This window comes from Gorilla gorilla, chromosome X (genome assembly GCF_029281585.2).
Source record: "Gorilla gorilla gorilla isolate KB3781 chromosome X, NHGRI_mGorGor1-v2.1_pri, whole genome shotgun sequence".
Taxonomy (NCBI): Eukaryota; Metazoa; Chordata; class Mammalia; order Primates; family Hominidae; genus Gorilla; species Gorilla gorilla.
Window position 1 is genome coordinate 67624739 of NC_073247.2, and position 26729 is coordinate 67651467.

At 38.9% G+C, this 26729-nt stretch overlaps 1 protein-coding gene across 1 annotated transcript in view; it reads left to right on the forward strand.

The window, feature by feature from the left end:
• Positions 1-26729, forward strand: part of FAAH2 (fatty acid amide hydrolase 2) — a 216202-nt gene that overhangs the window by 162184 nt on the left and 27289 nt on the right. The window contains exons 9-10 of the mRNA XM_004064273.4: positions 6382-6493; positions 7982-8176. Coding sequence (XP_004064321.1) covers positions 6382-6493; positions 7982-8176 — 307 coding nt within the window. The remainder of the gene's footprint in view (positions 1-6381; positions 6494-7981; positions 8177-26729) is intronic.

Below are 26729 nucleotides of genomic sequence, written 5' to 3' on the forward strand. Positions count from 1 at the left end.
AAACAGGGACAATTTGACTTCCTCTTTTACTAATTGAATACTCTTTATTTCTTTCCTTGCCTGATTGCCCTAAAGAGAACTTCCAACACTATGTTGAATAGGAGTGGTGAGAGAGGGCATCCCTGTCTTGTGCCAGTTTTCAAAGGGAATGCTTCCAGTTTTTGCCCAGTCAATATGACATTGGCTTTGGGTTTGTCATAAATAGTTCTTATTATTTTGAGACACGTGCCATCAATACCTACTTTATGGAGAGTTTTTAGCATGAAGGGCTGTTGAATTTTGTCAATGGCCTTTTCTGCATCTATTGAGATAATCATGTGTTTTTGTCTTTGGTTCTGTTTATATGATGGATTACATTTATTGATTTGCATATGTTGAAGCAGTGTTGCATCCCAGGGATGAAGCCCACTTGATCCTGGTGGATAAGCTTTTTGATGTGCTCCTGGATTCAGTTTGCCAGTATTTTATTGAGGATTTTTGCATCAGCATTCATTAGAGATACTGGTCTAAAATTCTCTTTTTTGTTGTTGTTGTGTTTCTGCCAGGCTTTGGTATCAGGATGATGTTGGCCTCAGAAAATGAGTTAGGGAGGATTCCCTCTTTTTCTACTGATTGGAATAGTTTCAGAGGGAATGGTACTAGCTCCTCTTTGTGCCTCTGGTAGAATTTGGCTATGAGTCTGTCTGGTTCTGGATTTTTTTTTGTTGGTAGGCGATTAATTATTGCCTCAATTTCAGAACCTGTTATTGGTGTATTCAGTGATTCAAATTCTTCCTAGTTTAGTCTTGGGAGGGTGTATGTGTCCAGGAATTTATCCATTTCTTCTAGATTTTCTAGTTTTTTTTGTGTAGAGGTGTTTATACTATTCTCTGATGGTAGTTTGTATTTCTTTCGGATTGGTGGTGCTATCCCCTTTATCATTTTTTATTGCATCTATTTGATTCCTCTCTCTTTTCTTCTTTATTAGTCTTGCTAGTGGTCTATCAATTTTGTTGATCTTTTCAAAAAAACCAGCTCCTGGATTCACTGATTTTTTGAAGCGTTTTTTTTGTGTGTCTATCTCCTTCAGTTCTGCTCTGATCTGAATTATTTCTTGCATTCTGTTAGCTTTTGAATGTGTTGGCTCTCGCTTCTCTAGTTCTTTTAATTGTGATATTAGGGTGTCAATTTGAGATCTTTCTTGCTTTCTCTTGTGGGCGTTTAGTGCTATAAATTTCCCTCTACACACTGCTTTAAATGTGTCCCAGAGATTCTGGTGTGTTGTGTCTCTGTTCTCATTGGTTTTGAAGAACATCTTTATTTCTGCCTTCATTTCATTATGTACCCAGTAGTCATTCAGGAGCAGGTTGTTCTGTTTCCATATGGTAGAGCTGTTTTGAGTGAGTTACTTAATCCTGACTTCTAGTTCGATTGCACTGTGGTCTGAGAGACAGTTTGTTATAATTTCTGTTCTTCTACATTTGCTGAAGAGTGCTTTACTTCCAACTATGTGGTCAATTTTGGAATAAGTGTGATGTGGTGCTGAGAATAATGTATATTCTGTTGATTTGGGGTGGAGAGTTCTGTAGATGTCTATTAGGTCCACTTGGTGCAGAGCTGAGTTCAATTGCTGGATATCCTTGTTAACATTCTGTCTCACTGATCTGTCTAATGTTGACAGTGGGGTGTTAAAGTCTCCCATTATTATTGTGTGGGAGTCTAAGTCTCTTTGTAGTCCTCTAAGGACTTGCTTTATGAATCTGGGTGCTCCTGTATTGAGTGCATATATATTTAGGATAGTTAGCTCTTCTTGTTGAATTGATCCCCTTACCATTATGGAGTGGCCTTCTTTGTCTCTTTTGATCTTTGTCGGTTTTATCAGAGACTAGGATTGCAACCCCTGCTTTTTTTGTTTTCCATTTGCTTGGTAGATCTTCCTCCATCCCTTTATTTTGAGCCAATGTGTGTCTCTGCATGTGAGATGGGTTTCCTGCATACAGCACACTAATGAGTCTTGACTCTTTATCCAATTTGCCAGTCTGTGTCTTTTAGTTGGAGCATTTAGTCCATTTGCATTTAAGGTTAATATTGTTATGTGTCAATTTGATTCTGTCATTATGATGTTAGCTAGTTATTTTGCTCATTAGTTGATGCAGTTTCTTTTTAGCATTGATGGTCTTTACAATTTGGCATGTTTTTGCAGTGGCTGTTACTGGTTGTTCCTTTCCATGTTTAGTGCTTCCTTCAGGAGGTCTTGTAAGGCAGGCCTGGTGGTGACAAAATCTCTCGGCATTTGCTTGTCTGTAAAGGATTTCATTTCTCCTTCACTTATGAAGCTTAGTTTGGCTGGATATGAAATTCTGGGTTGAAAATTATTTTCTTTAAGAATGTTGAATATTGGCCCCCACTCTCTTCTGGTTTGTAGAGTTTCTGCCGAGAGAGCCACTGTTAGTCTGATGGGCTTCCCTTTGTGGGTAACCCGACCTTTCTCTCTGTCTGCCCTTGACATTGTTTTCCTTTATTTCAATTTTGGTGAATCTCATAATTATGTCTCTTGGAATTGCTCTTCTCGAGGAGTATCTTTGCAGCATTCTCTGTAGTTCCTGAATTTGAATGTTGGCCTGCCTCGCTAGGTTCTTGAAGTTCTCCTGGATAATATCCTGAAGAGTGTTTTCCAACTTGATTCCATTCTCACCGTCACTTTCAGGTACACCAATCAGATGTAGATTTGGTCTTTTCACATAGTCCCATATTTCTTGGAGGCTTTGTTCATTTTTTACTCGTTTTTCTCTAAACTTCTGTTCTTGGTTCATTTCATTCATTTCAACTTCAATCACTGATACCCTTTCTTCCATTTTATCAAATCGGCTACTGAAGGTTGTGCATTCATCACGTAGTTCTCGTGCCATGGTTTTCAGCTTCATGAGGTCATTTAAGGACTTATCTACACCTGTTATTCTAGTTCACCATTCGTCTGATCTTTTTTCAAGGTTTTTAACTTCTTTGCGACGCGTTCGAAGATCCTCCTTTAGCTTGGAGAAGTTTGTTATTGATTGTCGGATGCCTTCTCCTCTCAACTCATCAAAGTCATTCTCTATCCAGCTTTGTTCTGTTGCTGGTGAGGAGCTGCATTCCTTTGGAGGAGAAGAGGTGCTCTGATTTTTAGAATTTTCAGCTTTTCTGCTCTGGTTTCTCCCCATCTTTGTGGTTTTATCTACCTTTGGTCTTTGATGATGGTGACGTACAGATGGGGTTTAGGTGTGGATGTCCTTTCTGTTTGTTAGTTTTCCTTCTAACAGTCAGGACCCTCAGTTGCAGGTCTGTTGGAGTTTACTGAAGTCCACTTCACACTCTGTTTGCCTAGGTATCACCAGCAGAGGCTGCAGAACAGCAAATATTGCAGAATGGCCGATGTTGCTGCCTGATCCTTCCTCTGGAAGCTTCATCTCAGAGGGGCATCCAGCTCTGTAAGATGTCAGTCAGACCCTACTGGGAGGTGTCTCCCAGTTAGGCTACTTGGGGGTCAGGGACCCACTTTAGGAGGCAGTCTGTCCGTTCTCAGATCTCAAACTCCATGCTGGGAGAACCAGTACTCTCTTCAAAGCTGTCAGACAGGACGTTTAATTCTGCAGAAGTTTCTGCTGCCTTTTGTTCAGCTCTGCCCTGCCCCAGAGGTGGAGTCTACAGAGGCAGGCAGGCCTCCTTGAGCTGTGGTGGGCTCTACCCAGTTTTAGCTTACCAGCCGTTTTGTTTACCTAGTCAAGCCTCAGCAATGACCGATGCCCCTCCCCCAGCCTCGCTGCCACCTTGCATTTTGATATCAGACTGCTGTGCTAGCAGTGACTGAGGCTCTGTGGGCTTCGGACCCTCCGAGCCAGGCACGGGATATGATTTCCTGGTGTGCCGTTTGCTAACGCCGTTGGAAAAGCACAGTATTAGGGTGGGTGTTTCCTGATTTTCCAGGTACCGTATGTCATGGCTTCCCTTGGCTAGGAAAGGGAATTCTCTGACCCCTTGTGCTTCCCAGGTGAGAGGATGCCCCACCCTGCTCTGTGGGCTGCACCCTCTGTCTGACAAGCCAGTGAGATAAACCTGGTATCTCGGTTGGAAATGCAAAAATCACCCATCTTCTGTGTCACTCATGCTTGGAGCTGCAGACTGGAGCTGTTCCTATTCAGCCATCTTGTAACCTCGAGCCTACAACCTGTCTTCCAGCTTACTAATTACTTATTCTATTTGTTTAATAATGCATTTGAGAGATTCTCATGCATTTTCAGTTTGTCAAGTGAATTTTTCTTCTTTTTAAATTTTAATCTTTAAAAAAGTCTCTGACGGAATTTGGAATTCCTTCTCTGCATTGTCTTTAAGTTCATTAGGCTTCCTCAAGACACCTATTTTCAATTCTCTGCCTGACAATTCACATATCTCTGTCACTCCTGAATTGGTCACTGGTGCCTTATTTAGTTTATTTGGTTAGGTTATGTTTTCCTGGATGTTTTTGATGCTTATGTACATTTATTAATGTCTTAACATTGAAGAGTTAGGTGTTGTTTGCAATATTCACCGTCTGTGCTTGGTTTGGCCCATCCTTATTGAAAAGACTTTCCATGTATTCAAAGAGGATTGAGTGTTGTCCTGTAAGTGTGTTTTCACTGAATCCATAACAGCAGTAGGTGGCGTCTTAAGCTGAGGAATGCTGTGACTCTTGCCAAATCCCAGAGGCACTGCTTTGGTGGTGTTGAGTAATATAAGGGAAAATTTCCTGGGTCACCAGGTAAAGTAAGTCACTCTCTTGTCTCTCTTTCCCTCAATATGAAGGAGTCTGTTTTTATGCTGAGTTGTCTAGAATTGGGAAAGGGATGACATGAGTACTCCTGTGGCCACTACAGCTGGCAGTGTGCTAGATTAAACATTAAGCTAGCACAGTACTGGGTCTCATCCAAGGCTCATGGCAACTACTGCCTGACTAATGTTTATAGGAGACTCTAGTGCTCTTGAGTCAGAAGGTTGGGAATCCTCCTGGTACTGGGTTCGTCACTTCAGGACAGTCAATTCCCTTCTTACTAGAGTGGGTCTAGAAAGACCATCCAGGAGCTAAGGCCTGTTATTGGGGACTTCAGGAATCTCCTTGTTGCTTCATTTTACTATAGCTAAGCTGGTACCCAACTTGCAAGACAAAATCCTCTGTACTTTTCCCACTCCTTTCCCAAAGCCACAGAAGTCTCTTCACCAGCTACATTGCCTGGAGTTAAAGGAAGGGTGATGCATGCACTCTTTTGGCCACCACAGCTGATGTTGCACTAGGTTGGGTGCATCCAAAATCAATTGCCTCTGAGAGAACAGTGCAGCTCCAGGGTTTTTCCAAGGCCTGTAGTCCTTGAGGTCTGATGGCCACTCAAATTTACTTCAGGCCTCGGGCCATGTTAGTCAGCTAGTGGTGGAGCCAGCCAGGACTGAAGTTCCTCCCACTGGAGCTGAGAATTTCCCTCATTCAGAACTGCTCTAAATGTTCCCTGCTTTGGTGCTAGCATAATTTTTCCCTGTGTTGCATACCACTGGGACAGGGCAGGACTGGGTTGCAATGCAAAGTAGCCCATTCACTTTACTCACCATCCTGTAAGCAAACAAATTGTCTTTCAGTGAGGTGCTGATGGACAATGGGGGAGGGTTGGTATAGGCAATGCAAGACCATCTTTCCTACTCTCTTCAGTGCCTCTTTTATTGATATTTTGTTGAAACCAGTTATTGTGATTGCTCACTTTATTGGTTCTTATGAATGTGTTTTCTTGCATGCATAGTTGTTTAATTTGGTGTTCTTGCAAGGAGGCTGACTGCTGAAGCAGCTGAAGCATTCTATTCAGCCATCCTGCTCTGCCTACACTTCCCTATAACAGGTTTGTTGAGTTATAATTCATATACCATGCGATGTGCCTATTTAATGTATACAATGTAATGGATTTTAGTACATTTAGAGTTGTGCAACAATCATCACAATTTTAGAATATTTTCGTTATTCCTAAAAGAGACCTCATACTCATTATCAGTCACTCTACAATCCACTCACACCTCCATAGCCTTAAGTAACCAAGAATCTACTTTCTGTCTCTATAGATTTGATTATTCTGGATATTTCATGTGAATAGGCTCATACGTATGTGGTGTCTTGTTACTGGCTTCTTTCACTAGGCACAATATTTCAAGTTTCATCTATATTGTATCATATATCAGCACTTACTTTGTGTGACTGAGTAATATTTTATCAATAAATTTTATTTATGTATTCATCAATTGACTGGTATTTGGCTGTTATGAATAATCCTACTATAAATCTTGTATAGGTGTTTTGGTCTTTACTATTTTGAGAAAATACTCTTGTATTTTATTTCTTTTCTTCAATCTCAGGAACCTGTGAAATTTGTAGATTTGCTTGGTGACCATGGGAAACATGTCAATCCTCTGTGGGAGTTGATTAAATGGTGCCTGGGTCTGTCAGTGTACACCATCCCTTCCATTGGTATGTAAATCATATTCTACCTAGACCAGTTTGATGTCCTGTAATATTTCTTAATATCTAAATATAAATTTTGGACTAAAGGCCCCATGCAAGTCCAAAATCCAGTGGGGCACTGAAATCTTAAAGCTCCAAAATGATCTCCTTTGACTCCATGTCTCACATCCAAGTCACACTGATGCAAGAGATGGGTTCTCATGGTCTTGGGCAGCTCCACCCCAATGGCTTTCCAGAGTATAGCCTCCCTCCAAGTTGCTTTCATGTGTTGGCATTGAGTGTCTGTGGCTTTTCTGGGTGTACTGTGCAAGCTATCAGTGGATCTACCATTCTGGGGTCTGGAGGACAGTGGCCCTCTTCTCACAGCTCCACTAGGCAGTGCTCCAGTGAGGACTCTGTGTGGGAGCTTCAACCCCACATTTCTCTTCCACACTGCCCTAGCAGAGGTTCTCTATGAGGGCCTTGTCCCTGCAGCACACCTCTGTCTGGGCAGTCAGGCATTTTCATACATCCTCTAAAATCTGGGCAGAGGTTTCCAAACATCAATTCTTGATTTTTGTTCACCCACAGGCCCAACACCACATGGAAGCCACCAAGGCTTGGGGCTTCCATCCTTTGAAGCAATTACCTGAGCTCAATCTTGGCCCCTTTTAGCCATGATTCTAGCCATGGCTAGAGGGGCTGGAATGCAGGGCACCAAGTCCCTGGGCTGCACACAGCAAGAGGGCCCTGGGCCTGGTCCATGAAACCATTTTTTCCTCTTAGGCCTCTGAACCTGTGATGGAAGGGGCTGCCACAAAGGACTCTGAAATGCCCTGGAGACATTTTCTCCATTGTCTTGGAGATTAACATTTGGATCCTCCTTATTTATGTAAATTTCTGCAGCCGGCTTGAATTTCTCCTTAGAAAATGGGTTTTTCTTTTCTATCCATCATCAGGCTGCAAATTTTCCAAACGTTTATTCTCTGTTTCCCCTTTTCTGAAGGACTTGCTTTGATATCCAGGCTGGAGTGCAGTGATGCAATCATGACTCACTGCAGCATTGACCTCCTGGGCTAAAGCAATCCTCCTGCCTCAACTCCTAAGTAGCTGGGACTATAGGGGCTCACCACCACACCTGGCTAAGAGATGGAGTTTCATCATATTGCCCAAGCTGGTCTTGAACCCCTGGGCTCAAGTGATCTGCCAGCCTTGGCCTTGAGAAGTGACAGGATTACAGGCATGAGCCACCATGCTCAGCTATAATGGGTTTTCAATTATGTGAAAAATCCTTATGATGAACTATGCAGTAGCAAAAGCTAGAAATGTTATATATAGCATTACTAAAACAAACTAGAAGGAGTTAAAAGTAAGATTATAAAGTTTCCTTTTTCATCACTTACTTTCTCAGTGTTCTATAATGAACATGTATTACTTGAATAAGAAAAGATAAAGAACACTAGGAATTAAAATGAAGTTTATTACCTTAACTTGATATATGTTATCATTCTGTAGGACTGGCTTTGTTGGAAGAAAAGCTCAGATATAGCAATGAGAAATACCAAAAGTTTAAGGCAGTGGAAGAAAGCCTGCGTAAAGAGCTGGTGGATATGCTAGGTGATGATGGTGTGTTCTTATATCCCTCACATCCCACAGTGGCACCTAAGCATCATGTCCCTCTAACACGGCCTTTCAACTTTGCTTACACAGGTACCTAATTGTATTCCTTACATTCTGTAATCTTAAAGAAATAGAGATGTATGTTTCCAAGGAAAGCATAATTTTCTTTTGCAGTTGGACAAGTTTTAAACATGCAGGTATAAAAGTGCTGTGTGATTGAAAACTCCAGAAAACAGTTGCTAATGTCATATGTCGAAGATACTTTGCCAATATCTGGTTTCTCCACAATAACCCTACAAGTGCATATGAGTATCCACATTTTACAGAACTGTGCCTCAGGGAGGTTCAGCCACTTGTCTTCTATCACTCAGTGTGATCACACTAGATCCAAAGTCTCCCCTGGCTGCTCTGAATTAAACCAAGTTAAGCTTTTATCAGGATCTGTGGCTTCCCAGAAGATTCTTGTACAGAAGACAATTCTCCAAGGGATCGTTTACTTGACTTAGCTATCATCCCCTTTGAATTCAATTCATTCTATTCACCAAACTAATTTTCTTAACCTGGTTTTTAAGCCATGGATGGATCATGATTATGTGAAGTCTAAAGGCCCCTGGATATGTACTAAGTCAGTTTCTATGGTTTCTCCAGAGTCTTGTCCCAGGGAACCACACTATTCTTTGAGATGAAGATAGAGAACTCTTCATCAAATACGCGTTCTTACCCAATAAACCTGTGGTCCACTTAAAGTTAGAATTTGGAATCCTTTGCTCTGCAATTTTCTACTTGTGCATCTGGAGGAAGACATTGAATCTTTCTCAACTTATTTCCTATCTAGGAAGTCAGGGTAATCTATGCCTTGCAGTGTTGCAGTTAAGATTAAATGAAATAATACGTGTAAATTAATTAACATAAGGGTTGTGGAGGATGAGGGAGAGGATATTAAACAGTCCCTATCCTTAATTTCCTGACCCTTACTCTCTCCCTGGCTTTGGTCACTCACTCTTAATTTCTTCCTTCCTGTCCTTCCTTCCTTCCTTCCTTGCTTCCTTCCTTCTTGGAGTTTTGATCTTGTTGCCCAGGCTGGAATGCAATGGCACAAGCTCGGCTCACTGCAACCTCCACCTCCCAGGTTCAAGCGATTCTCCTACCTCAGCCTCCCAAGTAGCTGGGATTACAGGAGTGTGCCACCACACCCAGCTAAGTTTTGTATTTTTAGTAGAGACAGGTTTCACCATGTTGGCCAGGCTGGTCTTGAACTGACCTCAGATGATCTGCCTGCCTTGGCCTCCCAGAGTGCTGGGATTGCATACATGAGCCACCATGCCCGGCCTTAATTTCTTAAGTCTTTGAAAAAACATGCTGCCTAAATTGCTGTGTTTAAGTTTCTATCACCTAGTTACTCAGTTTCTGAAGACAGGTGAAATACTTTAGTCAATAGGCTAGAACCCAAGGAGAAATATACTGTTTATACCTTTTGGGGAGGATTTTCCTCAGCTTGAGGCTTCCTATGGTTTGCAACTTTTCCCTCTAGTTTAGCCTTGAACACATTTAAAGAGTGTTCCTTGTAAGCCAGATGATATTCTAGGTAATACGGATACAAGACCCATGATAGATGATAGCTGCAATTTAGCAAGTATCTAATATATACGAGATACTAGAAGCCAGAAATTCTATACATTATCTCATTTATGTTTCCCCCAAATCCCTCACAACAACTGAAGTTATCTTTGTGTAAAACCTGAGGTAACTGAATGATGTATAAAGTGATTTAAGGGTCAGGGTCAGGACTGAAATTCAGTTGTATTCTATCTGACTTTAAACGCAATGTCATTTTCACTACATGTATGGGTTAATAATGCTCATTCATGTTTTGTTTTTATTGTCTTTACTAAAGCTGAATATATAAAAGGTTTGGGAGACCTTTTGTCAAAGATGTAGAATTGTTGGATGCCAAATAGGTTAATGTTTTATTCCTGGTTCTTTTTTTTTCCTACTGAGAAATACCCCTCTCAGTTTCTCAAGCTTGTGTAAGCTTTTTATGTTTGTCTCCTACTTACAAGATGGGTACACTAAATCAGATATTTAATTTTTGAGCCTTGGCTTTCTTACAGCTAAGATGAGGATGCTAGATTGACTTTGAAGGATGGTTGGAAGGATATAATGTAATAATGTGTAGAGTGCTTTAAAATTATTAATAATAGTGATAATGATACCATTTATTGAAGACATGTATATGTTTATATTGATATTAATGTAGGTAATATCAATATCTCTGCTTTACTTCGTAGTATTAGTTATATGTTTTTTCCTTGTTTTATCTATTCCTAGAATTGTTCTGAGTTTTACATGTTTCATCTCATTTTATCTTACAGCAGCCCTATAAAAAGGAGAAATTATTAGTGTCCTCATTTTACAGATGAAGGAATTTAGACACAAAAATCTTTAGGAAACATTTCCAAAGTCACATATCTAAGATAATATAGGAACTGGGACTTTAACCCAGGCCCTATGATTTCAGAGGAAGTGATCTTGTTTATCACACAGAAGAGGAAACAGGAGGCTGAACAGGGTCTCTCAGCTATGAAGTGAAGTGATAAGGATTCAAACCCAGGTCTGTCTGACTCCAAATCCTATTGCTCTTAATTAACTCTCTTCCCTTGTTCTTCTGCCTCACTTAGTGCTCAGTGAAGCAAAGTACCTTCTCCTACTTTGCTCCATTGACACTCTACAATGAGAATAAATTTATTAAGCATGTATTGTGAACTATACTGTATGCACTGGTGTTAGATGAATCAGATACATTCCATGCCCTCAGGGAGCTCCTAGCTTAGTACAAGAGACAAACAAATGTTAACAGAGAATTTCAGTAGAAGAAAACAAAGGAAGGCTTTCTGGAATAGGTGACCCCTGATCTGGGTCCTGAAGGAGAACTAGAAATTAGTCAGAGGAAGGATGTTGAGTAATTATTACAATGGTCCACGCAGTACGAACCCCATGAGAAAGAGAACAGAAAAACACATCAGGAACACTGTAGACAGAGGGTATAAACACTACACTAACTGGAGAGAGTAAGTTTTTAATAGAGGAGTGAGAGGAGGAGCATGAGTTTGAAAAGGTAAGCATGTCATGGAGAACATTCACAGCCATGCTAAAAACTGCAAAAAAAAATTTGTTATTTGTCTTGGCACCCTGCCCCATCCTGCTTTCTTTGCATAATGTCACTGGAATAACACAGTAGTGAAAGAGAATAATCTAGCCTGCAGATTCTTTGAATATTTGATTAGCCTATGCTATTTCCTGATAACATGCAATCAACAATGTTTCATATCATTGTATCTCAAAGAAGTTATTTACAGTTTTCTTCCACTTTAGTCCTACCACGATTATCAACATAATACCTATATGTCATAATAATTGGGAAAGGTGATTACCAGGACAGATGGAAGGAAACAGCTTACAAAAGTGGCCTTTCACTGGCTTTTTCCCCTCTCCCCACTTTAGTTTAGGTGTCTGTACTCAAAGATCTCTTGGACCATTTATATCCTGAGATGAACAGCATTGGCCATACAGCATTTTAAAGATCTCATCTGAGAAACCCACTGATATTGGTGCCAGGAATGCTAAGCAGATCTTTTGTGACCTCTTCAGCATCCAGCATTAGAGTGAAACTCAAGATTTATATGTCAGGTTTGGCAAAATCATAACATGCCACTCTCAAGAGTCCCTCTTGTGCCCATGCCAGTCATTAACAATTGATCACAGCATTCTTTTTCTCTGAGAACAAACTTGACTTTGTGATATTTCAACAGAGTGGGCTTGGTCGCCTCCCCAATTGATAAGCTAGACACACAAAATAAAATGTTCATGTAGTCTAAGCAAAGATTCTACTTAACAAATTAATCTGCTATATTGTTAGCTCTTCAAAGGCTGTGGTCTGTTTCTATCTTGTTCACCTATGTAATCCCCATTGACTAGAACATTGTATTGTTGCACAAAATGCATAATTATTTTTTGTTAAACTAACAAATACATAATTAAAAATATAAATAAGAATGAACATCCCAGAATAACAGAGTAAGAAGCTCAGCAAATTCTCTCTCAAGCAAACCAGCAATAAAACTGGAAAAATTACTGGAAACAACCATTTCAAGTGTGAAAAATGATCAAATGGCATAAAGCAAATTCAGGAGCATTTATTCAAGAAAAATTGGTGATTCCTAATAAGAAAAGTTGGAGTCTATGATATTTAAGCTGCGATCTGTTTTCCCCTCCGCTTCTCAGATACAGCTTTGAGGTACAAAACTTTCACACTGGGTAGGGCAAGGCAGACCTTAAAGACTGACAACTCCCATTCTTTCCAGACCCATGTTACACAGCATCTGTTGTGGGCAAGTAGAGAATACTGCTACATCCAACAGCTTCCATTACCTGTGGCACCTTATTGTGGAAGTTCTAAACAAGGTCATGGCTGGTCATAAGAACTTGCAGCTCTTCAACCCTGCCCAAGAGAGGCTGATTTTACATGAAGCAGAATATGGAAGATCTTAGATACAAAAAATTCCCTGAAAGCTAAAATTTCAGTGATACTAACAAAATTCACAGCAACATACCCCAGAGGTAGAGAAAAATCAGAATCAAGAGTTGATAAAATACATTAACTAAAGCATCTAGTTTTCAACAAAAATTTATGAGGCATACAAGTAAAAAAGGAAAATGAGACCCACAAACAACAATGCCCACCTCTGCCACTTGTAGCCAGCAGGCCATGCCTGCTAGAGCTTCCAGCCCAGCAGTTCCTCTTCTTTCTGAACTCTGCCAGTGGACACAGCCTCCTGTTATCCAGGGAAACAGAAAAACTGCAGGATAGGTGATTCCACAACCCCCACCACCACTCATAGCCAGGCAGCTAGAACTTCCAGCCCAGCAGTCCCACTTCTGTCTGAACTCTGATGGCAGGAACAGCATCTAGAATATAACCCAACAGCAGGTCAGGCAACTGCACCCAAACCCACCACTCATAGCCAGGAAATCCATGTCTGATAGAGCTTCCAGCCCAGCATTCCTACATCTGCCTGAACTCTGTGTGTGGCCACAACTTCATGAACCCCCGGAAAGCACCTAGACAGGGGATTAAGTGACCCCACCCCATCCCACAGCTCTTAGATGATCAGGACTTGGTGGTGGCCAAGCAAGGGTGAGCCCTCATTCTCAGATCACTGAGAGAAGTGGAGATACCCAGGTTCATGGGCTGGCAGAGGATTGGGGTGTGCCTTGTTCCACAGGGCCAGCCTGGCAAGGATATGACCTGTCTACTAAATGTAGTCCCTGCCTGAGGGAGCCCATGGACCAGAACACCTAACAAAAGAAGTGCGGGCATGGAACCAGTGATCGAAGATGGCTCCTCCAAGGCCCAAGAGCCATCTAGGTGAGCGAGTCACCTCTCTCCCCCACACCACAGAGGACTACTGTCATCTTGGCCAGAACACCGAAGAGCCCTGAAACAGAGTAGGAGGAGCCTATCTGCCTGCTAGCACTCTTAAGCGCCACCTACTGGATCTCAGGTCAAAATGCAAACCTAAAATATTTTGCAAGTATGTATCACCTGTGAAAACTAAGGAAACGATCCAGCCAGAAATAAACATTCTGTACAAAGTCATGACCCTTTGAAATATACCCAGAAACAAAGCCAGCTGACTATCCTCAACTTATCTCACGGGTGAAGAAACATCAACCCTTACACATGAGAAAGAATGAATCCAAGAACTGGCAACTCAAAAAGCCAGTGTTTGCCCTTACCTATAAACGTACACATTAGCCTCCCAGAAATGGTTCTTAACCAGAGTGAGCTGACTGTGGACGTAGAATTCAGAAGCTGGATGACAAGGAAGCTCAGTGAGAATGAGGAGAAAGTTGAAACATAATCCAAGGAATCCAATAAAACAATTCAGTAGCTGAAAGATAAAATATCCATTTTAGGAAAGAACCAAATTAAATTTTTGGAACTGAAAAATTTACTTCAAGATCTCCACAATAGAATCTGAAGCATCAGCAGCAGAAAGATTAAGATGAAGAAAGAATCTCTGAGCTGGAAGACCAGCTTATACAATCAACTCAGTCAGACAAAAATAAAGAAAAAAAGAATTTTTGAAAATGAAAAAATCCTTTGAGAAATATGGGATTATGTAAAGAGACCAAATGTATGACTCATGGGGTTTTCAAAAGAAAAGGAGAGAGAGTAACTTGTAAAACATATTTGAGGATATAGTCCATGAAAATTTCCCCAAACGTCCCAGGGAGGAGGACATACAAATTCAATAAATACACAACCCCCCTGTAGATACTACACAAGATGACAAACCGGAAGGTACGTAGTCATCAGATTCACCAAGATCAACTCAAAAGAAAAACTCTTAAAAGTAGCTAAAGAGAAAAATCAGGTTACCTACAAAGTAAACCCCACCAGACTCTCTGTAAGAACTCTCTGTAAGAAACCTACAAGTAAGAAGAGATTGGGGGCCTATTTTCAACATTCTTACAGTGAAGAATTTTCAACCAAGAATATCATATTCCATGAAACTAAACTTCATAAGCAAACGAGAAATAAAATTCTTCCCAGACAAGGAAGTACTAAAGGAATTTATTATTACCAGACCACCCTTACCTGAGTTCCTTAAGAGAGTGCTAAATATGAAAATAAAGGACCAAAACTTGCTACCTCAAAAATCCACTCAAGCACATGGCCCACAAACAATATAAAGCAGCTATGCAGTCAAGTCTAAAAAACAGTCAACAACATGATGACAGGATCAAAATCTCATAAATTAATACTAACCCTGAATGTAAAGGGTCTAAATGTACCACTTAAAATGCATAGAGTGGCAAGCTAGATAAAAAAATAAAACCCAACAATCTACTGTCTTCAAGAGACCCATTTCAACTGCAATGACATCCACAAGTTCAAAGTAAAAGGATGGAGAAAGATCTATCAAGCAAATAGAAAACAACAACAACAAAAGATCAGGAGTCATTATTCTTACATTAGATTAACAAATTTTAAACCATCAACAGTCATAAAAGACAAAGAAGGGTAATACTTAATAATAAAGAGTTCAATTCAACAGGAAGTCTTAACTATCCTAAACATATACACACCCAATGTAGAAGTACCTGGATTCATAAAGGAAGTTCTTCCTAACCAATGGAAAGATTTAGACAGCCACAAATAATAATGGGGGATTTTAACATCCCACTCACTGAGTTAGACCGATAACTGAGGCAGAAAACTAACAAAGAAATTCTGGATTGAAACTTGACATTTGATCAGTTGGACCCAATCAACCTCTACAGAGTACTCCACACAACAACCACAGAATATATATTTTTCTCATCCATACACAGAACATATTGTAAGGTCCACCACATCCTTGGACATAAAGCAAATCAAAATAAATTCAAAGAAATCGAAACCATAGCAAGCAAACTCTCAGACCATAGTGCAATAAAAGCAGAAATCAATACCAAGATCTCTCAAAACTACCAGAAAATGGAAATTAAACAACTTTCTCCTGAATAACTCTTGGGCAAAAAACAAAATTAAGACAGTAATTAAAAATTACTTTGAAATTAATGAAATAGGAGACACAGCTTACCAAATCTTTGAGATGCAGTTAAAGCAGTGATAAGAGACAAATTTGTAGTGCTAAACACCTTCATCAAGAGGTTAGAAAGATGTCAAATTAACAACCTAAAGACACAGTCAGATAAACAAGAAAAAAAGAACATCCAACTCCGAATAAAGTAGAAGAAAATAACAACTAAATCAGAGAACTGAGCTGAATTCAGACCTAAAAAACCATACAAAACATCAATGAAAACAAGTGTTGCTCCTTCAAAAGAATAAACAAGATTGATATACCATTAGCTAAACTAACAAGGAATAATAAAAAATAAAGATCCAAATGAGCACAATGAGAAATGACAAAGATGATATTACAACTGATTCCACAGAAATAGAATAGTTCCTTAGAGACTATACAGAACACCTTTGTGAACACAAGTTAGAAAATATAGATACAATGGATAAATTCCTAGAAACACACAACCTCCCAAGATAGAATCAGAGATAAAAGTGAAGACATGAACAGATAAATAGCAAGTTCAGAAATTGAATCACTAATAAAAAAACTTACCAACAAAAAAGAGCCCAGGACCATGGATTCACGGCCAAATTCTACCAGACACATAAGGAAAAACTGATACCAATCCTACTCACACTTTCCCAAGAAAATCGAAGAGGAGTCTTCTCCCTAATGCATTCTATGAATCCAGCAGCATTCTGATACCAAAATCTGGCAGAGACAAAATGTAAAGTAAAATAAAAAAAAAAAATTCAAGTCAATATCCCTGACGAACATGGATGCAAAAATTCTCAACAAAATAATAGCAAACTAAATCCACCAGCATATCAAAAAGTTAATCCAACACAGTCATGCAAGTTTTATTTCTGGGATGCAAGGTTGATTCACCATACACAAATAAATAAATGTGATTAACTAAATAAACAGAATCAAAAGCAAAAACTACATGATCATCTCAATAGATACACAAAAAGCCTATAATATAATCCAACATCCCTTAATGACAAAAGCCCTCAACAGATTAAGCATTAAAGCAGCATACCTAAAAATAGTAAAAGCCATCTACAACAAACCCACAGCCAACATAATACTGAATGAGCAAAAACTGGAGCGGTTCCCCTTGGGAACTGGAACAAGACAAGTATGCCCACTTTCACCACTCCTATTCAATATAGTACTGGATGTACTAGCCAGCGCAATGAAGAAAGGGAATAAATAAAAGGCACCCAAATAAAAAGAGAGAAAATCAAACTCTCTCTCTTTACTGATATGATTCAATACCTAGAAAACCCTAAAGACTCTGCTAAGTCTCCTGGAACTGATAAATGAATTCACTAAAATTTTAATATACTAAACCTATGTACAAAAATCCTAACATTTTTATACACCAATATTGTTCTAGGTGAGAATCAAATGAAGAACAGAATTCCATTTACAATAGCCTCAAAAAAAAAAAAAAAAAAAAAAGGAATACCTAGGAACCCATCTAAACAATGAGGTAAAGATCTTTACAAGCAGAACTACAAAACACAGCTAAAAGAAATCAGAGGTAACACAAATAAATGGGAAAATATTTCATGCTCATATATTGGAAGAATCCACATAGTTAAAATGGCCATACTGCCCAAAGCAATTTACAGATTCAACACTACTCCTATCAAAATATTAATGCCATTTTTACAAAATTTGACAAAATTATTTTTAAATTCATTTGGAACAAAAAAAGAACCTCAACAGCTAAAGCAATATTAATCAAAAAGAACAAATACAGAAGCATCACATTGTCCAACTTCCAAATGTACTATAAGGCTACAATAATCAAAACAGCATGGTACTGCTGCAAAAAAAGACACATAGACCAAGGAAACAGAATTGAGAACACAGAAATAAACCTGCCACCTACAACCATCTGATCTTCAACAAAATGAGCAAAAGTAAGCAATGGAGGAAAGGACTCTCTATTCAATAAATGGTACTATAATAGTTTGCCTGCCATATGCGGAAGAATGAAACTGGATCTCTACCTGTCACCATATATGAAAACTAACTTAAAGTAGATTAAATATTTAAATGTAAGACCTCAAACTATAAAAATATTGACAGATAGCTGGGCAGGTGCCCTGTAATCCCAGCTACTCAGGAGGCTGAGGCAGGAGAATCGCTTGAACCCAGGAGGCAGAGGTTGCAGTGAATTGAGATGGCACCACTGCACTCCAACCTGGGTGACAGAGCAAGACTCCATCTAAAAAAAAAAAAAAAAATCCTAGAAGAAAACCTAGGAAGATGGATGTCGAGATGGCTGAATAGGAACAGCAGCTTCAGTCTGCAGTTCCCAGTGAGATCAACACAGAAGGGGGGTGATTTCTGCATTTGCAATTGAGGTAACCTAATCATCTCCCTGGGACTGGTTAGGCAGTGGGTGCAGACCATGGAGGGCGAGCAGAAGCAGTGTTGGGCATTGCCTTACCCGAGAAGTACAAGGAGTTGGGGGGCCTCTGTTCCCTAGCCAAGGGAAGCCCTGAGAGACTGGGCTATCCAGCCCATTTACTATGCTTTTCCCACAGGTTTGCAATCCACAGAACAGGAGATTCCCTCTTGTGCCTACACCACCAGGGACCTGGGTTTGAAACACAAAACTGGGAGGCTGTTTGGGCAGTCACTGTGCTAGCTGCAAGAGTTGTTTTCTTGTTGTTTCCCAGTGGCGCCTGGAACTCCACCGAGACAGAACCGTTCACTCCCCTGGAAAGAGGGAAAGGGGGCTGAAGCCAGAGAGCCAAGTGGTCTCGCTCAGTGGTTCCCACTCCCATGGAGACAAACAAGCTAAGAACCACTGGCTTGAAATTCTCACTGCCAGCACAGTACTCTGAAGTCAACCTGGGACGATCTAGCTTGGTGGGGGGAGGGGCATCCGCCATTACTGAGGCTTGACTAGGCAGTTTTCCCCTGAGAGTGCTAACAAGGCCTGAAAGTACAGACTGAAGGGAAATCAACACAGCATGGCAAAAGCAGCTGTGGCCTGACTGCCTCTCTAGATTCCTCCTCACTGGGCAGGGCATCTCTGAAAGAAAGGCAGCAGCCCCAGGCAGGGGCTTATAGATAAATCTTTCATCTCCCTGGGGCAGAGCACCTGGAGGGAAAGGGTGGCTGTGGGCACAGCTTCAGTGAACTTAAACATTTCTGCCTGATGGCTCTGAGGAGAGCAGCAGATCCTGACAAGGGGGTTTCTCCCGGCACAGTAGTCGAGCTCTGCTAAGGAAGAGACTGCCTCCTCAAGTGGGTCTCTAAACCTTGTGCCTCGTGACTGAGAGAGACCTCTCAACAGGGTTTGACAGACACCTCATACAGGAGAGCTCTGGCTGGCATAAAGTCAGTGCCCCTCTGGGATTGAGCTTCCAGAGGAAGAAGCAGGCAGCAATCTTTGCTGTTCTGCAGCCTCTGCTGGTGATACCCAGACAAATAGGTTCTGGAGTGGAACTCCAACAAACTTCAGCAGACCTGCGGAAGAGGGGCCTGTCTGCTAAAAGAAAAACTAACAAAAAGAAAGCAACAACATCAATATCAGCATAAAGATACCCTTACAAAACCCCATCCAAAGGTCACCAGCCTCAAAGATCAAAGGTAGATAAATCCACTACAATGAAGAAAAAACAGCACAACAATGCTGAAACTTCCAAAAACAAGAATGCCTCTTCTCCTCCAAGTGATCACAAATCCTCTCCAGCAAGGGCACAAAAATGCATGCAGAATGAGTTTGACGAATTGACAGAAGTAGGCTTCAGAACGTGGGTGATAAAAAACTCATCTAAGCTGAGGAAGTGTGTTCTAAACCAATGCAAGGAAGGCGTGAAGACAAGATTAGAGAAAAAAGAATGAAAAAAGCCTTCAAGAAATATGGGACTATATGAAAAGAATGAACCTACAGTGGATTGGGGTCCCTGAAAGTGATGGGGAGAATGGAACCAAGTTGGACAACACACTTCAGGGTATTACCCAGGAAAACTTCCCCAACCTAGCAAGACACACCAACATTCAAATTCAGGAAATACTGAGAATACCACTAAGGTACTCCTCAAGAAGAGCAACCCCAAGACACTTAATCCTCAGATTCTCCAAAATTGAAAGGCTGGAATAAATGTTAAGGGCAGCTAGAGAGAAAGGTCAGGTTACCTACAAAGGGAAACCCACCAGACTAACAGCAGATGTCTCTGCAGAAACCCTACAAGCCAGAAGAGAGTGGGGGCCAGTATTCTCAAAGAAAAGAATTTTTAACTCAGAATTTCTTATCCAGCCAAACTAAGCTTCATAAGCAAATGAGAAATAAAATCCTTTCCAGACAAGCAAATGCTCAGGGATTTTGTCACTACCAGGCCTGCCTTACAAGAGATCCTGAAGAAATCACTAAATATGGAAAGGAAAAACTGGTACTAGCCACTGCAAAAATACACCAAAATATAAAGACCAATGACACTATGAAGAAACAGCATCAACTAACGTGCAAAATAACTAGCTAGCATCATGATGACAGAATCAATTTCACACACAACAATATTAACCTTAAATGTAAATGGGCTAAATGTCCCAATTAAACGACACAGACTGGTAAATTGGATAAAGAGTCGAGACCCATCATTGTGCTGTATTCAGGGGACCCATCTCCCATGCAAAGATGCACATAGGCTCAAAATAAAGGGATGGGGGAATATTTGCCAAATAAATGGAAAGCAAAGGAAAACAGGGGTTTCAATCCTAGTCTCTGATAAAACAGACTGCAAACCAACAATGACCAAAAAAGACAAGAAGGGCATTACATAATGGTAAAATGATCAATGTAAAAAGAAGAGCTAACTATCCTAAGCATACATGCACCCAATACAGGAGCACCAGATTAATAAAAAAAAAAGTTCTCAGAGATCTACAAAAAGACTTAGACTCCCACACAATAATAGTGGGAGACTTTAACACCCAACTGTCAATATTAGATGGATCAATGAAGCAGAAATGTAGCAAGGATATTCAGGACTTGAACTCAGCTCTGAACCAAGCAAACCTAATAGACATCTGCAGAACTCTCTACCCCAAATCAGCAGAATACATTCTTCCTAGCACCACATAGCACTTATTCTAAAATTGACCACATAATTGGAAGTAAAACACTCCTCAGCAAATGCAAAAGAGTGGAAATCATAACAAAGTCTCACAGAACACAGTGCAATCAAATTAGAACTCAGGATTAAGAAACTCACTCAAAACCACACAACTACATAGAAACTCAACAGCCTGCTCCTGAATGACTACTGGGTAAATAACAAAATTAAGGCAGAAATAAATAAGTTCTTTGAAACCAACGAGAACCAAGACAGAACATACCAAAATCTCTGGGACACAGCTGAAGCAGTGTTAAGAGGGACATTTATAGCACTAAATGCCAAAATCAGAAAGGGAGAAAGATCTAAAATCAACACCCTAACATCACAATTATAAGAACTACAGAAGAAAGAGCAAAAAATTCAAAGGCAATCAGAAGACACAAAATAAGATCAGAGCAGAATTGAAGGAGATAAAGACTCAAAAAAACTTTAAAAAAATCAATGAATACAGGAGCTGGTTTTTCAAAAAGATTAACAAAATACATAGACCACTTGCCAGACTAATAAAGAAGAAAAGAGAGAAGAATCAAATAGACACAATAAAAAATGATAAAGGGAATATCACCACTGATCCCACAGAAATACAAACTACCATCAGAGAATACTATAAACACCTCTATGCAAATAAACTAGAAAATCTAGAAGAAATGGATAAATTCCTGGACACATACACCCTCCCAAGGCTAAACCAGGAGGAAGTCATATCCCTGAATAGACCAATAACAAGTTCTGAAATTAAGGCAGTCATTAATAGCCTACAAAAAAAAAAAAAAAAAAAAAAAAGCCGAGGACCAGACGCATTCACATCAGGATTCTACCAGAGGTACAAAGAGGAGTTGGTACTATTCCTTCTGAAACGATTCCAAAGAATAGAAAAAGAGGGATTCCTCCCTAACTCATTTTATGAGGCCAGCACTGTCCTGATTCCATAACCGGGCATAGACACAACAAAAACAGAAAATTTCAGGCCAGTATTCCTGATGAAAATCGATGCAAAATTTCTCAATAAAATACTGGCAAACCGAATCCACCTGCACATCAAAAAGCTTATCCACCACGATGAAGTCGGCTTCATAACTGGGATGCAAGGCTTGTTCAACATACGCAAATCAATAAACGTAACCCATCACATAAAGAGAACCAGTGATAAAAAACACATGATTATCTCAATAGATGCAGAAAAAGCCTTCAATAAAATTCAACACCGCTTCATTCTAAAAACTCTAAATAAACTAGGTATTGATGGAACATATTTCAAAATAATAAGTGCTATTTATGATAAACCCATAGCCAATATCATACCAAATAGGTAAAATCTGGAAGCATTCCCTCTAACAACCAACACAAGACAAGGATGCTGTCTCTCACCATTCCTATTCAACATAGTATTGGAAGTTCTGGCCAGGCCAATCTGGCAGGAGAAAGAAATAAAGTCTATTCAAATAGGAAGAGAGGAAGTCAAATTGTCTCTGTATGCAGATGGCATGATTGTATATTTAGAAAACCCCATCATCTCAGCCCCAAAACTCTTTAAGGTGATAAGCAACTTCAGCAGTTTCATGATACAAAATCAGTGTGCAAAAATCACAAGCATTCCTATATACCAATAATAGACAAGCAGGGAGCCAAATCATGATTGAACTCCTATTCACAATTGCTACAAAGAAAATTTTAAAACCCAGGAATACAACTTACAAGGGACGTGAAGGATCTCCTCAAGAAGAACTACAAACCACTGCTCAAGGAAGTAAGAGAGGACACAAACAAATGAAAAAACATTCCATACTGATGGATAGGAAGAATCAGTATCATGAAAATGGCCATACCACCCAAAGTAATTTATAGATTCAATTCTATTCCCATCAAGGTATTAGTGACTCTCTTCACAGAACTAGAAAAAACTAATTTAAATTTTATATGAAACAAAAAAAGAGCCCATATAGCCAAGAAAACCCTAAGAAAAAAGACCAAAGCTGGAGGCATCATGCTACCTGACTTTAAACTATATTACAAGGCTACAGTAACCAAAACACCATAGTATTGGCACCAAAACAGATATATAGACCCATAGAACAGAACAGAGGCCTTAGAAGTAAGACCACACTTCTATAACCATCTGATCATTGACAAACCTGACAAAAACAAGCAATGAGGAAATAATTACCTATTTAATAAATGGTGCTGGGAAAACTGGCTAAACAGACACTTCTCAAAAAAAGACATTTATCTGGCCAACAACCTTAAAAAAAAGCTCATGATCACTGGTCATTAGAGAAATGCAAATCAAAACCACAATGAGATACCATCTCACCCCAATTAGAATGGTGATCATTAAAAAGTCTGGAAACAACAGTTGCTGGTGAGGATGTGGAGAAATAGGAATGCTTTTACACTGATGGTGGAAGTGTAATTTATTTCAACAATTTTGGAAGGCAGTATGGCAATCCCTCAAGGATCTAGAACAAGAAATACCATTTGACCTAGCAATCCCAGTACAGGGAATATACCCAAAGGATTATAAATCATTCTACTATAAAGACACATCCACACATATGTTTATTGCAGCACTATTTACACTAGCAAAAACTTGGAATCAACCCAAATGCCCATCAATCATAGATTGGATAAAGAAAATGTTGCACATATACACCATAAAATACTATGCAGCCATAAAAATGAATTAGTTCATGATGTCCCTTGCAGGGACATGGATGAAGCTGGAAGCCATAATCCTCAGCCAACTAACACAGGAACAGAAAACCAAACACTGCATGTTTTTACTCAAAAGCGGGAGTTGAACAATAAGAAGACACAGACACAGGGATGGGAACATCACATACCGTGGCCTATTATGGCATTGGGGGAAAGAGGATCAAGAGCATTAGGACAAATACCTAATATATACGGGGCTTAAAACCTAGATGATGGGTTGATAGGTGCAGCAAACCACCATAGCAAATGTATACCTATGTAACAAACCTGCACATTCATCACATGCATCCCAGAACTTAAAGAAAAATAAAAATAATTTTAAAAAGAAAGAAAAACTAGTAAATACTTTTCTTGACATGGGTTTTGGCAAATAATTTATGGCCAAGTTCCTAATAACAATTGCAAAAAAAAAAAAAATTTGACAAATGAGACCTAATTAAAGTAAAGGGCTTCTGTGCAATAAAACAAATTAGCAATAGAATCAACAAACAGTAACAGAATGGGAGAAAATATTTGCAAACTATGCATCCAACAAAGGCCTACTATCCAGAACCTACAAAAAACTTAAACAAATCAACGTGCAAAAAAGAAACCACCTGAACAACCACATGTTGGGTACTATGTTTATGACCTGGAAGATAGGATCACTAGAACCTCAAGCCACAGCATCATACAATTTACCCATGTAACAAACCTGCATGATGTATACCATTTAATATATAATAAAAGTTGAAATTAACAAAAAGAACAATGACAACAAAAACAAAATCAGGCAATAGAATCATTCTTTTATCTTGGACTTAGAAGACAAATAATACAATGAGGATATTTAAGGATATTCAGACAACTAAAGAAAACCATGTTCTAAGAATCAAAAGATGGAATGACAGTATTTTATTAAATAGAGACTATCATTGAAGAGATGAAAGTTATTTGAAAGAAAAAGCAAATGGAAATTTTGAAGTTAAAAATTAATTAAAATTAAAATTAAAATTCGCTAGAGGGGCTCAACATTATGTTTTAAATGGAAGAATAAAGAGGAAAGAATCAGCAGGCTTAATGATAGATCAGTTGGCATAATTTAATCTAATGAACAGAGAGAAAAGCAAAAGAATAAAAATAAACAGAGTCTCAGGGACCATTGTGATACCCATCAAGCATACCAATATATGCATATGGAGAGTTCCAGAATGGGAGATGAGTAAGAAAAGATGAATCAAAAAAATGTTTGAGGACATTATATCTAAAAATGTGATAACGTTAACAAACTCTAAGTAGGACAAATGCAAAGATACCCACCCTAAATAAATGAAAAATTCAAAAGTAGCAAAGAAAAATAACCTACCCATCAACTAGAAGGAAACCACAATAACAGTGATGGATGAGTTATCAGAAACAAGGAAGCCAGAAGACAGTGAGATGATATTTTTAAAATAATAAAAGACAGCCAACCAATACTCTTATATTTCACAGAATCTTTCAAATGTTAAGACAAAATAAAAACCTTTGCAGATAAACTAAAACTGAAAGAGAATTGTGTTGCTAGGAGATCATCTTTACAAGAAATACTACAGGGAGTTTGTCTTGGTGAAAGCAAGTGACACCAGACAATAATTCAAAGTCATATGAAAAAACAAGGAGCTCTGGTGAAGGTAATTACAAAAGACATAATAATTACAAATTTATTGTTATTTCTTCTCTTGTTTTTAAAAATAATACCCAAAACAATGATTAAATGGTATGTTTTGAATTATATATAAATGTAATATATATGACAGCAATAGCACAAAGGAATGGAGAAGGAATAAAGCTATATTGTAGCAAGAAAATGACACCCAACCATAACTGAAATCCAAAAATGGAATGAAGACTACTGGAAATGGTAAGCAGGTTAATGCAAAAGACTCTACAAATGTACTTTCCTCTTTTTTCTTGTCTTCTTTCATACACACGCACACATAAACACACATACATACATTATATAAAGCAAAAGCTATAGCACTGTATTGTTGGATTCTCTCTCTCTCTCTCTCTCTCTCTCTCTCTCTATATATATATATATATATATACCCACACACACATAGTATATATAACTATAATAACACAGAAAAGGATTAGAGAATGCAGCTATTTTGCTGCAAACTTTTTGTATTTCACTGTAAATTAGTTAATAGATTCTGAAGAGTTAAGATGGCTGTTTTAATCCATAAATCAGTCACTAAAAATACCTCAAAATATAGCCTAACAACTCAAAACTGATTAAAATAATATACTGGAAAAGTATATATATACGTATATATATACGTATATATATGTGTATATATATATACGTGTATATATATATGTATATATATGTGTATATATATACGTGTATATATATGTATATATGTGTGTATATATATATATATATATATATAACAAAAGTATGTAAAAGAGGAACAGAAAAAAACAAGAGGCACATAGAAAACATGTAGCAAATCAGGTATATAAATACAACAATTTCAGTAATAACATTAAATTTGAATGGAACAAACACTCCAATCAAACGGCAAACATGCCAGGCTGGATGCAAAAAATCAAGGATCAACAGTATGCTATATACAAAGGACACAATTAAGATTCAAATAGATTGAAACTAAACGGATGGGAAAAGATATTTCCTATCTATTATTTTCCCCACTTGAGATGTTGGAAAGCACTCAGTAGTCTCCACAGAGTATATACACAAGGCTTCTATTGAAAGGCAAAAGGTATAGGGCAGTGACAGTCTAAGAATGCAGACAAGCATTAAGGGTGCAAAATAAATACATTGTAGGCAACCACTGTGGATGTATGATTGATTCCATCATGCAATATCCCTATGAGCCCTAATCACATACACAGACCATGCTGAATCTTGAGCTTTAATAATCAAGATTTGTACAAGGAATCTTGGCTTATAGGGGTCTAAAAAACAAGCTCTCCAGAGGTGGTTTTGCTGCTGTTGTTTTTGTTGCTGATGATGATGATTTTTTTTACCTTCACCACATAATTAAGATAGACTTTCCAAACAAGTTTCAATCTATTATTAAATAAGCTGATTTGGGTTCCAAGATGGCCAAATAGGAACACCTCCAGTCCACAGCTCCCAGCACGAGCAACACAGAA